Here is a 13153-nt window from a genome sequence, read left to right on the forward strand (position 1 = left end):
CCAGGCCTCACATGGTTCTTTATCTAGCCCAGAATACAGAAGACTTCCTTGGGGACACACACAACTCAAGTAAACAGACACAATGGAAAAGCTATTCAGTAATACCAGCTGCCTGGAACCCACCATATTGCTCTGCCCTGAGAGGCCTCTTGTTCTCTCCTTTAAAGACAACTAACATATGCCCAGAAAATTACCAGATTAGGCATATCCTCTGATCCAGCTATATCACTAGGAAATACCAAAAATACCAAAGAAATCAAAAAGAGAGGAAAAGGACATAAGTATTTATAGCAGTCCTTTTCATGTTAGTTCAAAACTGGAAACTAAAGGGACTGTCTTCCTATTGAGGAATGGATAAACAAATAGTGCTACATGAATATAATGGAATATTACTGCACTGTAAATAATGAAATAGACAATTTCAGAGGAATCTTAGGAAGGCCTTTATGAACTGATGCAGAGCAAAGTGAGCAGAACCAAGAATCTTTTATATAATAACAGTATCACACAGAAAAATAACTCTGAAAGATTTCAGAACTCTGATCAATGTAATGATCAACCACAAGTCTTTAAGAACAAAGATGAAACATGATACCTCCTGACAGAGGTGATGAACCAAAAACACTGAAAGAAACATAGTTCCCAGCATGGCTAATGTTGAAATTTGCTTTCCTGGACTATGTTAAATAGGTATTGAAGGATTGTTTTTTGAGTCTTTAAAAAAATTTGCTTGGTGAGGTTATAAGATAGTGGGAGAGACAGATTTTTTTTTTTTGCTTGGCAACTGGGGTTAAGTGACTTGCCCAAGGCCACACAGCTAGTTTTTTTGTTAAGTGTCTGCGGCCAGATTTGAACTCAAGTTCTCCAGACTCCAGTGCTCTATTCACTGCACCACCTAGCTGCCCCTAAGGGACAGATTAATTTTTAAAAGCATTTGTTCCTCAAAAAGTTTTAAATAACAATTAAAAAATGAGGACAATTCAGAAAGTACTTGTATAATGCTAGACTAGAAAATGAGTTCTGAAATTCTGCCTGCTTTTAGCTATTATTGGTGGGTAAATGCAGAGCAGAAAAGGATATGATGCCCTCTTCAAGACTACTGCTCACAGATGCTTTCTTCCTGACACAACAGCTTAGCTGTCCTGCCTTCCTTATGAAATAACCAAGAACTACACAGAAAGGGTGAAGAATCTCACAGGAAGATAGATACTCCAGGGAACCCGACCAATAAAAAGATTCTGTTGATATTCTTGAGGCAATAAGAAATTCAATCTTGACTTAGTAATACATAAAGGACAAAAAAAGTTGAAGGCTAAAATGCACATTCATCAGTATATATACATATACCAACACTGACTGCTGACCAATGGACACCAACAGGCAGGTAAGCTCAGGAGTTCCAGGAATATCAGCACCCCCCAGAGCACTGGTCTTGCTTCCAGCCCAAACATCATTGAGGGAAGCAGCCCCTGTGAAGAAGGGACCAGGCATCCCCACCAACTGCTGACCAACTATTGTCTAGCTGATATATTTTCTCTTTTGAATAGTAAACAGTAGATGTATTCTGCCGTGTTTTTCTTTTATACAACTACTGGGCCTATACATTATCTCTAGGCACGATATTGGCAAAGTAGGCCCAGGGTCTGTACGAGACTATAATCTGACACAGACAACCATAACATGGAGAAATAACAAACACCAGCCAGCCCTCTGCACCCTACAGCCCCTTCAGAAGATCTGCTGTGGACCAGTCTGAGCTGAAACAGCGCTGATGCTATGTTCTACCCAGTCCTGTCCTCCATACCAATAATGATGAAGACGATGATGGCATTTATATAATGCTTTAAAGTTTGTAAAATGCGTTTCACGTTACTCATTTGATCCTCACAGCAACCCCGTATGATAATACCTATCATCATCCTCATTTCACAGATGAGGAAACTGAGACTGAGAGATGTAGTGACTTTGTCTAGAGTCACATAGCTAGTGTCTCAGGCAAGATTCAAACTCAGGTCTTTCTGACTCTAGGCCTAGCATTCTATCCACTGACCCGGCTAGCTACGGGGCCAAGTCACTCTGGGGAAGGAGCTAAAAAGTACTGTAGACCAGGTGGACGGCACTATCACAAGGACTTCTGTGGTACAACAGAAAGATCCCTGGACCAATTGTTTACTTTGCCAATCCTCATGGATATGTTTAGAAATATATTCTTGCCACCAAAATGTTATTTTTAATGTTAAAAATAGAGCCTAATCTCACAAGCAGAGATTATGTATGTAACTCCTAAAACAGCCGGAAATGGACCTGGTCATTTGGCTCAGTATCCCCTCCATCCCAGGAGGCCTCTCTTACCAGCATCCCTGACAGGTCACTGTCATCTGTTTAGACCTCTAGTGATAAGCAAAGCAGGCCATTTCAAAGCTCTTCCTTTCATTAAGTTAAAGTCTGTCACCTAATTAACTTTTGTCACTTCTCCAAAAATGCTTCCCCTCTCCAATCTCTGCATTCCCATTTTACAGTCCCACTTTAGTGTCAAAATCAACCATTCAGTATCACCCTTATTTATGGTGAAATGACAGAACTTGAGGGAGTTTTCAATTGAATTTTGTAAAAATCAGAGTCAGGTTTATTTGTATATTTAATTACACAGGGTTACACTGAACTCATGAGTCTCACATGCTTTAAAAAGGATGCTTCTGATTGTAGCACTTATAAGAATACCCAGAATTTAAAACTCCGCTTGCCAGCAAATTAAATAATACACTGAGAATTCCATATACAGTAATAACAAAGAGCTGCATTCATTCAAACAATAGTTGTGCGGTCCTCACCCGGGACATTTACTTTTCCTGAAAAGCACAATATATCTGAGTCTTTTCTGTTGGCCCCTTTTATGTCTTAATTCCGCTATAAGAGGGAGACAAAAGTTCAGGACGCAGCTCTCTTTAAGTTTGCCCAAACTGACTTTTTCAGGCCCTGACTCATCTTGACTTCTTCCCAGTCTAACTTGGTATCTGGCACCTCATCTTCGGGCTCAGGATCTTTTCTCACTGCTCCCTGAGGAGAGGCGACCACTATGGGCAGAGGACCACATTCTTCCCGGAACTCCACGACGTGAAGGCTTTGCTTCTCTGCCAGCTGCTGATGAGTTTCCTATGTAAAACAAAAAGGGAGAGAAATAAAAAGTCAAAAAGGCTGAAACCAGGAGGTACTTAAATGTGAACAGGCCAATTTTGTTACTAGTGAAGTATAAAATTTTATGTACTTAAAATAAACTACAATAAAAGTTTATCACTTCATATACAATCGCCATTTTTGTTCCTATTTGTATATTGAAAGGTTTGTTAGTTGATGACTAAGTTTCTAAGAAAAAAGAACACAAATACTCATGTGAAAGAAGCTCCCACAAACAAGATGAAACTCAGTAGTCAAGTATCACTATAATATTTTAAAGTACAGTGTTTTTCACTATAATGAAAGCTTTTTGACTTTGGGGCATCCTTCTTTCCTGGATGCACACTAGATGGGCAAGGTAAAGACTAGGAAATGAAGAGCAGAGTGAGTGCTCTTAGCATCTCATAGCATCTGGGTATGACTATAGTTCAAATTCTGTTAGTTTGGTATTTAGGCTTCTCCCTTCCATAGTAGTGGCATGTGGATAATTTTATTTTAAAAAAATACAAACAAAAACAGAGAGGACAGTTACTGTCCAATACAACAAAAATAACGCTCTTATCATTAAAATCCTTGTCTCCATCAAAAGGTTCAATATCAAAAACGGATATGGTTTTGCTAAAGACAATGATGTGAAAGATGCATTGCCATCTGCTTTATCAGTACACCCAAAAGCCCATTGAACCCTGAGTTGCAGCTGAAATCTGTATATGCTATCTCCCCCACTAAAATGTGAGCTCCTTAAGAGCTGGGATTATCTTGCTTTTCTGTTTGTAACTACAGCATTTATTTAGCACGGGGCTTTGGACACAGCAAGCAGTTAAACAAATGCTTTCTCATTCATTCATTCCCAGCAAGCGCTCAACAAATTGCTGAACTGAATTAAATGAACTGTCATGTAGTTTCCCAATCAACAGATACAAATAGTACAACTACTACCATGGGAGATCTCAGGAAGTTTTTGATTTTGATAATACCAGGTAACATTTATGTTGCTCATTAAGGTTTGCAAAGCCCTTTACAAACACGATCTCATTTGATTCTCACAAACCCATGAACGCAGGTGCTATAATTATTCCCATTTTACAGACAGGGAAACAGGCTGAGAGGTTAAGCAAATGCTTAGCTAGTAAGTGTCTGAATCAGGATTCACATTTTCCTGACTGGCAGCACACTTTATGTGGTGGGAAGGTGTCTGGATTTCAAGGCAGAAGCCTTGATTAGAAGTCCAACTGTGATGCCTACTTGGTGTATTTCCAAGAGTAAGTCACAACCTCAGTGGATCTCAATTTCCTTATCTGAAAAATGGGAACAATAGTTGCACTATCTACCCCACCACATCTCTGTGAATATCAAATAGCATGGTGGGCAATGGGGCTCAAAATCACTATATATAAATATGTTGGACAGAAAGATGTGGAATCAAATCCTAGCTAAGAAAATAGCTGTGTAACCCCGGACAAATCTCTAACAGTCCTGAGTCTCAGCTGCTTCATCTGCAAAATGAGGATAATTACAGAATCTACCTTACAGAATTAGGGTCAGATTCAAATGAGAATGTACGCAAAGTGCTTGAGAACGTTAATGTGTACGTGCAGGTATTGTTGTTATTAAGTATTTAGTGGTGACTTCTCTAGTTTTCAGGGACATGTGGACTCAGGAAGATAATAGGAAAATTCAATTTCTTCAAAAGATATAAATAATTGCATTCCAGAAATCAAAAAAATTTAAAGCAGCATTAACACTTATAACTTATGTGCAGAGCTACCAAGAGTGGCAAGTCCCTCAGGTCTGGAGTTCAAGCAGCACTTTAAAAAATACACAGTGGAGGGGCGGCCAGGTGGTTCAGAGAGTAAGAGCACCGGCTCCAGTGTTGGGATGACCTGGAGATCGAATCCTGGGCTCAGACACTCAGCACCACACCCAGAAACAACTGGCCGTGTAACCTTAAGCAAGTTACTTAACCCAGATTGCTTAAAAAAAAAAATACACAGTGGAAGGTCACTCTGGCAACTTCACTACTGGAAAGGCTGTGTTGTTTATATTTGTTGATTATTTGTTAAAATTCATAACAAAAAAGAATTTTTTTAAAGTACACACACACATATACTCAGGGAAGATAATGAATTTTAAGAGTAAAGATTCTCTTTACAAGGTCTGCTGGAGAAGTTCAAAGATTTCACTTACAGTTGCTAAGAGGCAATGGAACTGGCCTCCCCAGTAAACTATCTAATATAAGCTAACAGATAATTAATAGTCACAAGGGTCAGTTTTACTATTTAAAGTAAGGCTGGCTTCCTTTTCTTGTACTTGCAGGTTATACTGATTTAAGAGGAAAAGGGAAGCCTGGCAAAAGGATCCAAGGGATTTTTCCCTGTGGAGCAAATACCCACAGCTCACCCCAAAAGAAATCTCCCTTAAAAGGCAGACTCTACAGTATTTTGTAACCACTGCATGAAGTATCTATTTAGGTCTATCTGTGTGCATGTGACTAACTATATGACATTCAGATACACAGTACTGGGCCAAGAACACAAGACTATTTAAAAAAAACTGTAAATATACAGGAATATTTTGACTTGTAATTTTTATTTTGGTTCAGCACAGTGAAGGGTTACCGTTGGTATGGGGTTTCCCAAAAAGGAAACCATATCTCTCCTTATGCAGAAGCACAACCGTGCTTCTTATAGAATAGAACTGAGTTTGAGGGGAAAGGGGTGGGGGAGAAGGGAGCCATTATCAACTAAGTGCCTGGTTCAGGACCACACTGTATGTGTCAGAGGATGGACCTGGAGGCAAGTATTTCTGACTCCCATCAGCTCTCCATCTACTAGACCAAGCTGCCAGTCTACTTCTAAGTTCTAAATATCTTCTTATAAGGTAATAGCACTTTTCTAGAAGGGACCCCCAAAATCATCTATTCCAACCCCTTTGTTTTACAGATAAGTTAACAAAGTCCAGAGAAGTTAAATGATTTGTCCAAGGCTGGATCACACTAATACCACTTCCTCTGTGTTTATTAGCAATCTGCTGGCCACAACTGTGGCAAGAAAAAAGGATGACAAGCTAACTGCAAAAGATTATCATTTTAGCATTAAAAAATAAATATGCCCTGAAAGGTCTACCTTCCCTACCTCCCCATCTCTCATATCAGAAGAACTGACTGTAGTTTTACTTAACAGCACCGGTCAATTTAGATTAAACAAGGGAAACAATGACTGAAGTATAACATTTAACTAAGTATTCACTTCATAAATGCCAATAATGGCAGCTGAACATTATGACCTCATTGAACAACACTGAAAACAATGAATTGAATCCAAATTTTTCTCAAACCATATTAATATCACATGTAATATCTACCTGTTTTGATAATGCACGGAAGACTCCTCTGGTTATATTAATTAAATTGATAGATCCAGTAACCTTTGCATACAAATCTTTAATTCCAATTAGTTTACAAATTGTAATAATGGCTCGATGACAACGAAGACCATGACCTGGAAAACAAGAGAAAATAACAGAAAATATTTATACACAAAAGGGTATGTCTCTACAAAAAACTGAAAAGCTTTTACAAAAACAAAAGCAACAAAGTTAGAATTAGAAGGGGAAAAATTAATTAGGGGAAAAAATCTTTGCAATAAATTTCTCTAGTAAAGGTCTGATAGCCAAGATATATAGGGAATTGATACAAATATCTGAGAAAAAGAGCCACGCCCCAATAGGGTCAAACACCATAAACAGGTCTTTCAAAGGAAGAAAATCAAGCCATCAACAAGTGTATGAAAAAATTATCTAAATCACCAATAATGAGAGAAATACAAATCAAACAGCTCTGAGCTTTCATATGACAAAAAGGGGAAATGACAATATTGGAGGGGCTGAGGGAAAACAAGTAGTTTCATATAAAATATTGTTCTCCTGTTATACCATGCATATGCAAATAGCCATTTTGTTTGGTGCTTTTCAAATTCAGAATTGAAAAAATACATATTTTTTAAAAAAGAATTGCTATGTAAAATAGTCACATTCTAAGGGGCAAGTTCATTTTCCTGCCTGAGAGGGAGTAAAGAATGTTGGTTTCATTTACGTTTTAATTCCATATATTTCTTCTTACAGGAAATGTGAGGTTGTTAGAAAATGCTCTGTGGGCTGTTAATTTTTTTAAACCTTATTTCAAACTGGATTAGATTCTCCAGGAAGATTCTCATGGATGTAAAACAGAATACATGCTATAGGGGATAGGTCCCTGGGGCCAAAATGCCTGTTTTGAAGTGACTAAACATATATTGCCTGAATCTAGTAGGTTTCTCCATTTTATCAGGTCTGAGGGACAACTGTTTCCTCATTGTTTCAAGTTCATGGGTGGCAAAGACAAATTCTGTAATTACAATTTGATGAACTGCCTAAATCATCTACTTCCACCTGGTCACTCGAAGCCTAAAGATCCATGAAAACATTTTTGTACTTTTTCTATATAATTGGTTGTGTCAATAACACCAAGAGCAAACTGATTTTTCCCATCAAGTAGGAGGTATCATGATCCAAAATGTCCTTCCAGTTCCTACTGGGAAGAGTGGAAAATAATTCATGAAAACTTCTACTGAAGAACAAAGAATTCCTCTCAAAGCCTCCATTCGAAAAGGGCTCACAGACTGGCTAGCTCTTCACATCCCACCAGAGGCACTCGTGGTACTTGGCCTCCACCATTCTAACTCCCCACACACTTTTCACATTTCTTTGGCTTGTGGCCTTCCCTCATTAGACTAAAACCTCTATGAGGGCAAGGACTGTCTTTCTTATTTGTATCCCTAGTGCTTAGAATAGTGTTCAGCACACAGTATGCACTTAATATTTACTGACTATAAAACTGAAATCTATAAATGACTGATGGTCTCTACAAGGAGTTCAGCAGGATTTTCTACCACTGCTCCCAAGACTGCTGTCTTTAAAAGGCAGTATTAGCAGCCAGTGTGCCATAGTTAGCTAAGCTATGTCAGCTTTAGGGCTCTATTTTCATTCATATGCTCTGAAGGCAGAAAATGGCTTTGGGAAAAGGCACCATAATACAATGGCAAAAGCAGGAGATTTGGAGTTAAGAGGACCTAGGTTCAAATCTTGATGCTATTTACTACCTGTGTTCCCTTAGGCAATTCACTTAATCCCTCTGAGCCTCAGTTTCCTCATCTGTAAAATAAGAGAACTAAACTAGATATCCTCTAAGACACCTTGAAACTTGAGATTTATGATTGAAATAAAGATAGCAAACCTTCAGAAAGCCACAAGTGAAATTGCAACATTCAGATATATAAAGACCTAAATATTGAAGTCCAGATATAAAAATATTTTTTAAATAACAAAATAAATGGTTTTTGTTGGGTATAGTTTTTTTTTAATTGGAATTTTAAAGATGTAAATTAAGGCAATAAAACACATTCTACTTTAACTATTTTCCATTTCCTTAATGAAACTGCTCCAAGTTACATAATACATAAAGTACTGCTTTACTAATGCTCACCAAAAAAGCCTTCATAATTTATATATCTATATTAGAATGAAAAAAATTTCCTTCCCTGACACCAGTCCCACCTCTTTGAAAGCTGCTGTAGCCAAAACATGAGTCACTGTGACCAACCTGGTGAAGAACTTTATTTCTCACACAACAGACCCAGAGTCGATCACTTGGAGCCCCTGTAATGAGGCCCTTCACTCTCATGGTCTTTGAGAACTTGGAGTCATTCCAAGTCACAATATAATTACTCTACAAAAAGCAGCAAGGTCAGGGATGGAACTCTATTTTTCCTGCTCTCCCAAGCCCATCTATCCATTTAACTGTTATCCCTATTCCTATAATACAAGTTCTCAGACCTTAACTTAGAATTACAGCTTTAATATTTCCACATTCACTAAGTGGCAGTAATGGCTCTACACAGCAATTCATAGATTGAAATTATCCTTCATTATCTTCAAAGTCTCATACCTTCTTATTTTTTATTTAAAGTGTGTTGTTGGGAGGGTTTTTTGGTGGTGGTTGTTTATTGGGATGGGAGGTTGAGGGGAGTATTTGAAGTATTTGAGTAGAAACTGGGTTCTATCAAAATTTATCCCAAATTGGCCTTAGGCAACATTGTACAACTCAGGTTAGCTATTTCATTTCCAAGAACCTCCATTTTACCCCGCGAAAGTCAATCATTTCTTAAATACCTCTGGGCTGCTTCTTCATCTTGATATGTGTTCTTTTAAATGTTAAAGAAATATCATGGTAAACTAAAGGAACAAAAACAGAGAGCAATTACACACGAATCTACAGCATCTACACCAGAGATAAAAAGCAAATGGTTGTAGTGGTTTAGCCTTATAAATACTGACTTATGCACTTACCCAGAGCAATCAAATATTTATTGAAACTATTCAAAGTCAATTTCTTTTACTCAGTTAACTACTACAGAAAGAAATTAGGGAGACCGATAAATTTTGGCAATTTACTTTTAAACAGAATTATATAAAAACGCCTCACCAGTACACACACAAACAGATTAGGACATGAAGATACATACCTATCTACCACAGAGGTGTATAAAATTGCATGTGTGGATCTGTTTAGGAAATTGTTCACAGACACGGATGCCATATGTGCTCATAGTTGAGAACAATGGGGGGGAAGGGCATAAGATTAAAAGTTGTCCAGGAATAAGACAGAGTAAGATGTGCTCTTTCCATCTATCTGTCATACAATTTCCTTTTATATTCTTTGTATATTAAAACATTCATGTTTATTGTTACATTCATAATAGATAAAAAAAAATTTAAGCATATGGAAAATGAATATTTAACTTCTCTCCAGGAATCCAAATACAAGCAAATTACATTAAAATATAAGCACCACACTGAGCAGCTAGGTGGCACTGTGGATAGAACACTGGGCCTGGAATCAGGAAAATGGAGCCTTCCTGAGTTCAAATCTGGCTTCAGACACTTACTAGCTGTGTCTTCCTGGGCAAGTCCCTTAACCCTGTTTGCCTCATTTTTATTATTTGTAAAATGAGCTAGAGAAGGAAATGGCAAACCACTGCAGTATCTCTGTCAAGGAAAAGAAAACAAATGGGGTCACTCACAAAGAGTTGGACAAAGACAGCACCCATATTAAACAGACTGACTGCTTGCCTAGATCTATGATCCAATCAACTAACAAGCATTTGTTAAATCTCTATGTTCAACACCTTTCTTATCTAATAATTGCACATAATGATGCATAATCTTTATTAAAAAATTAGTAATACATACTTGTGTGGTCTTCATATCTTTCTATGTAATGCAAATAATGAATTGCTCTATTCTTTGCCTAAAAGAGAACAAGAAAAACAATTAAATTTTGTTATAATTTGTTTCCTTAGTCATTTTCATAAATTAGCAACTTCATCTCTTTAAATGTGCTTATTATGCGGTGGCTAGGTGGTGTAGTGAATAGAGTACCTGTCCTGGAATCAGGAGGACCTGAGTTCAAATACGACCTCAGACAAAACACAAAAAACTAGCTGTGTGACCTTGGGCAAGTCTTCCCCCCTCAAAAAAAAAAAGTAAATGTGCTTATTATTAAACTTTTGAAATAGTTATTTATGTGATAAATATAATGACCTTTCTAGTAAGTCCATCACACAAGCCTTGCATGTTTATGGTTATTAGAGTGTCTAACCAACATAGCTGTAATTTCGTAAGTATTCAAAAAAAGATAAAATCTACATACTTTTCTAAAAGCATTGACCCGATCAGGGGCTTTCCCAATAGCAAAACCTAAATGAAAAAAAGCAAAAACATTAATTAAACCACCTCAGCAAACATAAATCACTTTTACTTCATTCCATGGTTCAGACTATGTCATGATAATGTAATGAAACATATTATCACTGAAATGCTTCATTGTTCTACTCTAATGCAACAATACAGAAAATGTGGGATGCCTAGGCCTTTGTGTGTGTAGGTTTATGCAAATGCTGAATATTTCTTGAATATCAAACTTGAACTAAAATACTTAGGTTATTCTGATAGTAGGTTAGAGGCATAAAATTATTTTCCATGAATCAAAAGATATTCTCAAACCAAAAGATTAGATGTGGACATCTGATACATCAGAAAGGGATTATAAATGTTGAAAAAGATACATATATTCAGAAAAACCATGATTAACCAGAACCCTCATATAGAATTCAACCTTACTTCAACCTAGGTTAAACAGAAAATGAAATGAAACATCTTTGAGTTGTTAATTTGTATTTTACTGTGGTGTCCAAAATGCAGCAATAGAAAAAAGATAAATCTTTTTGTATGTGAGAAATAAGTAATGGAAAGGATGATAAAGCATGACAATTTTAAAATTCAATGACACATAGAAAAAGGTATTTTAAAATCAGTTTTTAGGGGCAGCTAGGCGGCACAGTGAATAGAGCACCAGCCCTGGAGTCCGGAAGATCTGAGTTCAAATTGGGCCTCAGACACTTACCACTTACTAGCTGTGTGACTTTGGGAAAGTCACTTAACCCCAACTGCCCTGCTTTCCCCTCTCAAAAAAAAAATCAGTTTTTGATCAGATGTGTAAAACTGAAACGTTTAATTTTTACAAATCTCAAAATAACATAATTCTATGCTATAATTACATAAAAGATAAGAATCAAACTTTTTTTAGAAAGGAATATGTGGTCTCATAAAATAAGCTGCCTTAGTATTTTAAAATGTAAAGCATATTTTCAGGAAAATTTGTAGCATGGAACACTTTCATTGCTCTTATAAGGGACAAGGACAAATAGTGCTAAAGGACTGAAATAGTTAAAAAAAAAAACTGATAAACCATCATGCTTCCCAGAGTACTGGTCACAAATGGTCATTTCTCATTTCTAAGGGTCTGATGTGGCATCATCAGACTATACTCACCTGCAGCTCCTTTTCCATTCCCAACTGCCACGAGGACCCGTATTGACTTCTTTCTTCCTTCTTTTGCTGTCATATTAAAAACACTTCTTACCTGAAAAACAAAAGGCTTCATGAACACAGTGCTTCAGGACATGCCATGGTCAGGCTTGTGCTCTGAGGAAAAAGAGAGCTGAAGATAGATTAGAGTAGACAGAGACAGGAGACAGGAAAGGCCCAAGACGTTTTTTAGATAAGTCTACTGTCTGATGGTACCTCCTCAATCTTTTTTTTTTTAAAGCAATCAGCGTTAAGTAACTTGCTCAAGGTTACACGGCCAGTTATTTCTGGGTGTGGTGCTGAGTATCTGAGCCCAGATTTGATCCAGGTCATCCCGACACTGGAGCCAGCGCTTTTACTCGCTGAGCCACCTGGCCGCCCCTAGTACCTCCTCAATCTTGCACTTGCAATGTACAATTTCTTTTAGCCCAAGTATAAAACTTTACATCTACCCCTATGGAATTCTATCTTACTAGACTCTGCCCAATGTTCTAACCTGTCAAGAATCCTGCCATCCAATATGGCAGCTCTCTCCTCAAGTTTTGTGTTAGTTAGTTTTGTGTTATCAAGTATTTGATAAGCAGGCTGCCTACAGTATCCTCAGGAGTCAAACAACTAATATACAAAGCCTACACATAAAGCTCCTGTGTGGCCTCAGGCAAATGACTCGACTCCACTGGGCTAGAGTTTTCTCACCTGTAAAATGAGAGTCATCAACAAGGAGGAGGCCTCCGAGTTCCCTTACAACTCTAAAGCTATAGCACTGTGATTATGTGTTAAACAGCACATGGCCATGCAGATGCCTGCAGAGCCCCCTGGTGCTTCCAAACCATCAAGGACTGCTCTTTAAGTCTGTTCAAACAGCTCACAATCCATCGAATCACTTCTCTAGCCCAGGTTTTTCCATCTTTTCCAAAGAATAGCATTAGAGACTTTATCAGACATTTTGCTATAATCTAAATAAACTATATCTATAGCATTTCCCTGATCTATATAGGTTTAAGGTCTTTGAGAT

At 37.5% G+C, this 13153-nt stretch overlaps 1 protein-coding gene across 1 annotated transcript in view; it reads right to left on the reverse strand.

The window, feature by feature from the left end:
* Nucleotides 1–2591: 2591 nt before the first annotated feature.
* MRPS5 (mitochondrial ribosomal protein S5) overlaps nucleotides 2592–13153 on the reverse strand; it is a 28727-nt gene continuing 18165 nt past the window's right edge. Inside the window, exons 7-12 of the mRNA XM_069075578.1 lie at nucleotides 12103–12193; nucleotides 10922–10968; nucleotides 10462–10519; nucleotides 9382–9444; nucleotides 6538–6674; nucleotides 2592–3153 (exon numbers count right to left, since the gene is read on the reverse strand). Of these exons, the coding sequence (XP_068931679.1) occupies nucleotides 2929–3153; nucleotides 6538–6674; nucleotides 9382–9444; nucleotides 10462–10519; nucleotides 10922–10968; nucleotides 12103–12193 (621 nt within the window). The 3' untranslated portion in view covers nucleotides 2592–2928. The remainder of the gene's footprint in view (nucleotides 3154–6537; nucleotides 6675–9381; nucleotides 9445–10461; nucleotides 10520–10921; nucleotides 10969–12102; nucleotides 12194–13153) is intronic.

Source organism: Petaurus breviceps, unplaced genomic scaffold (genome assembly GCF_028583685.1).
Source record: "Petaurus breviceps papuanus isolate PSGF00001 unplaced genomic scaffold, PetGlider_PUasm1.0 90919, whole genome shotgun sequence".
NCBI classification, from domain to species: domain Eukaryota; kingdom Metazoa; phylum Chordata; class Mammalia; order Diprotodontia; family Petauridae; genus Petaurus; species Petaurus breviceps.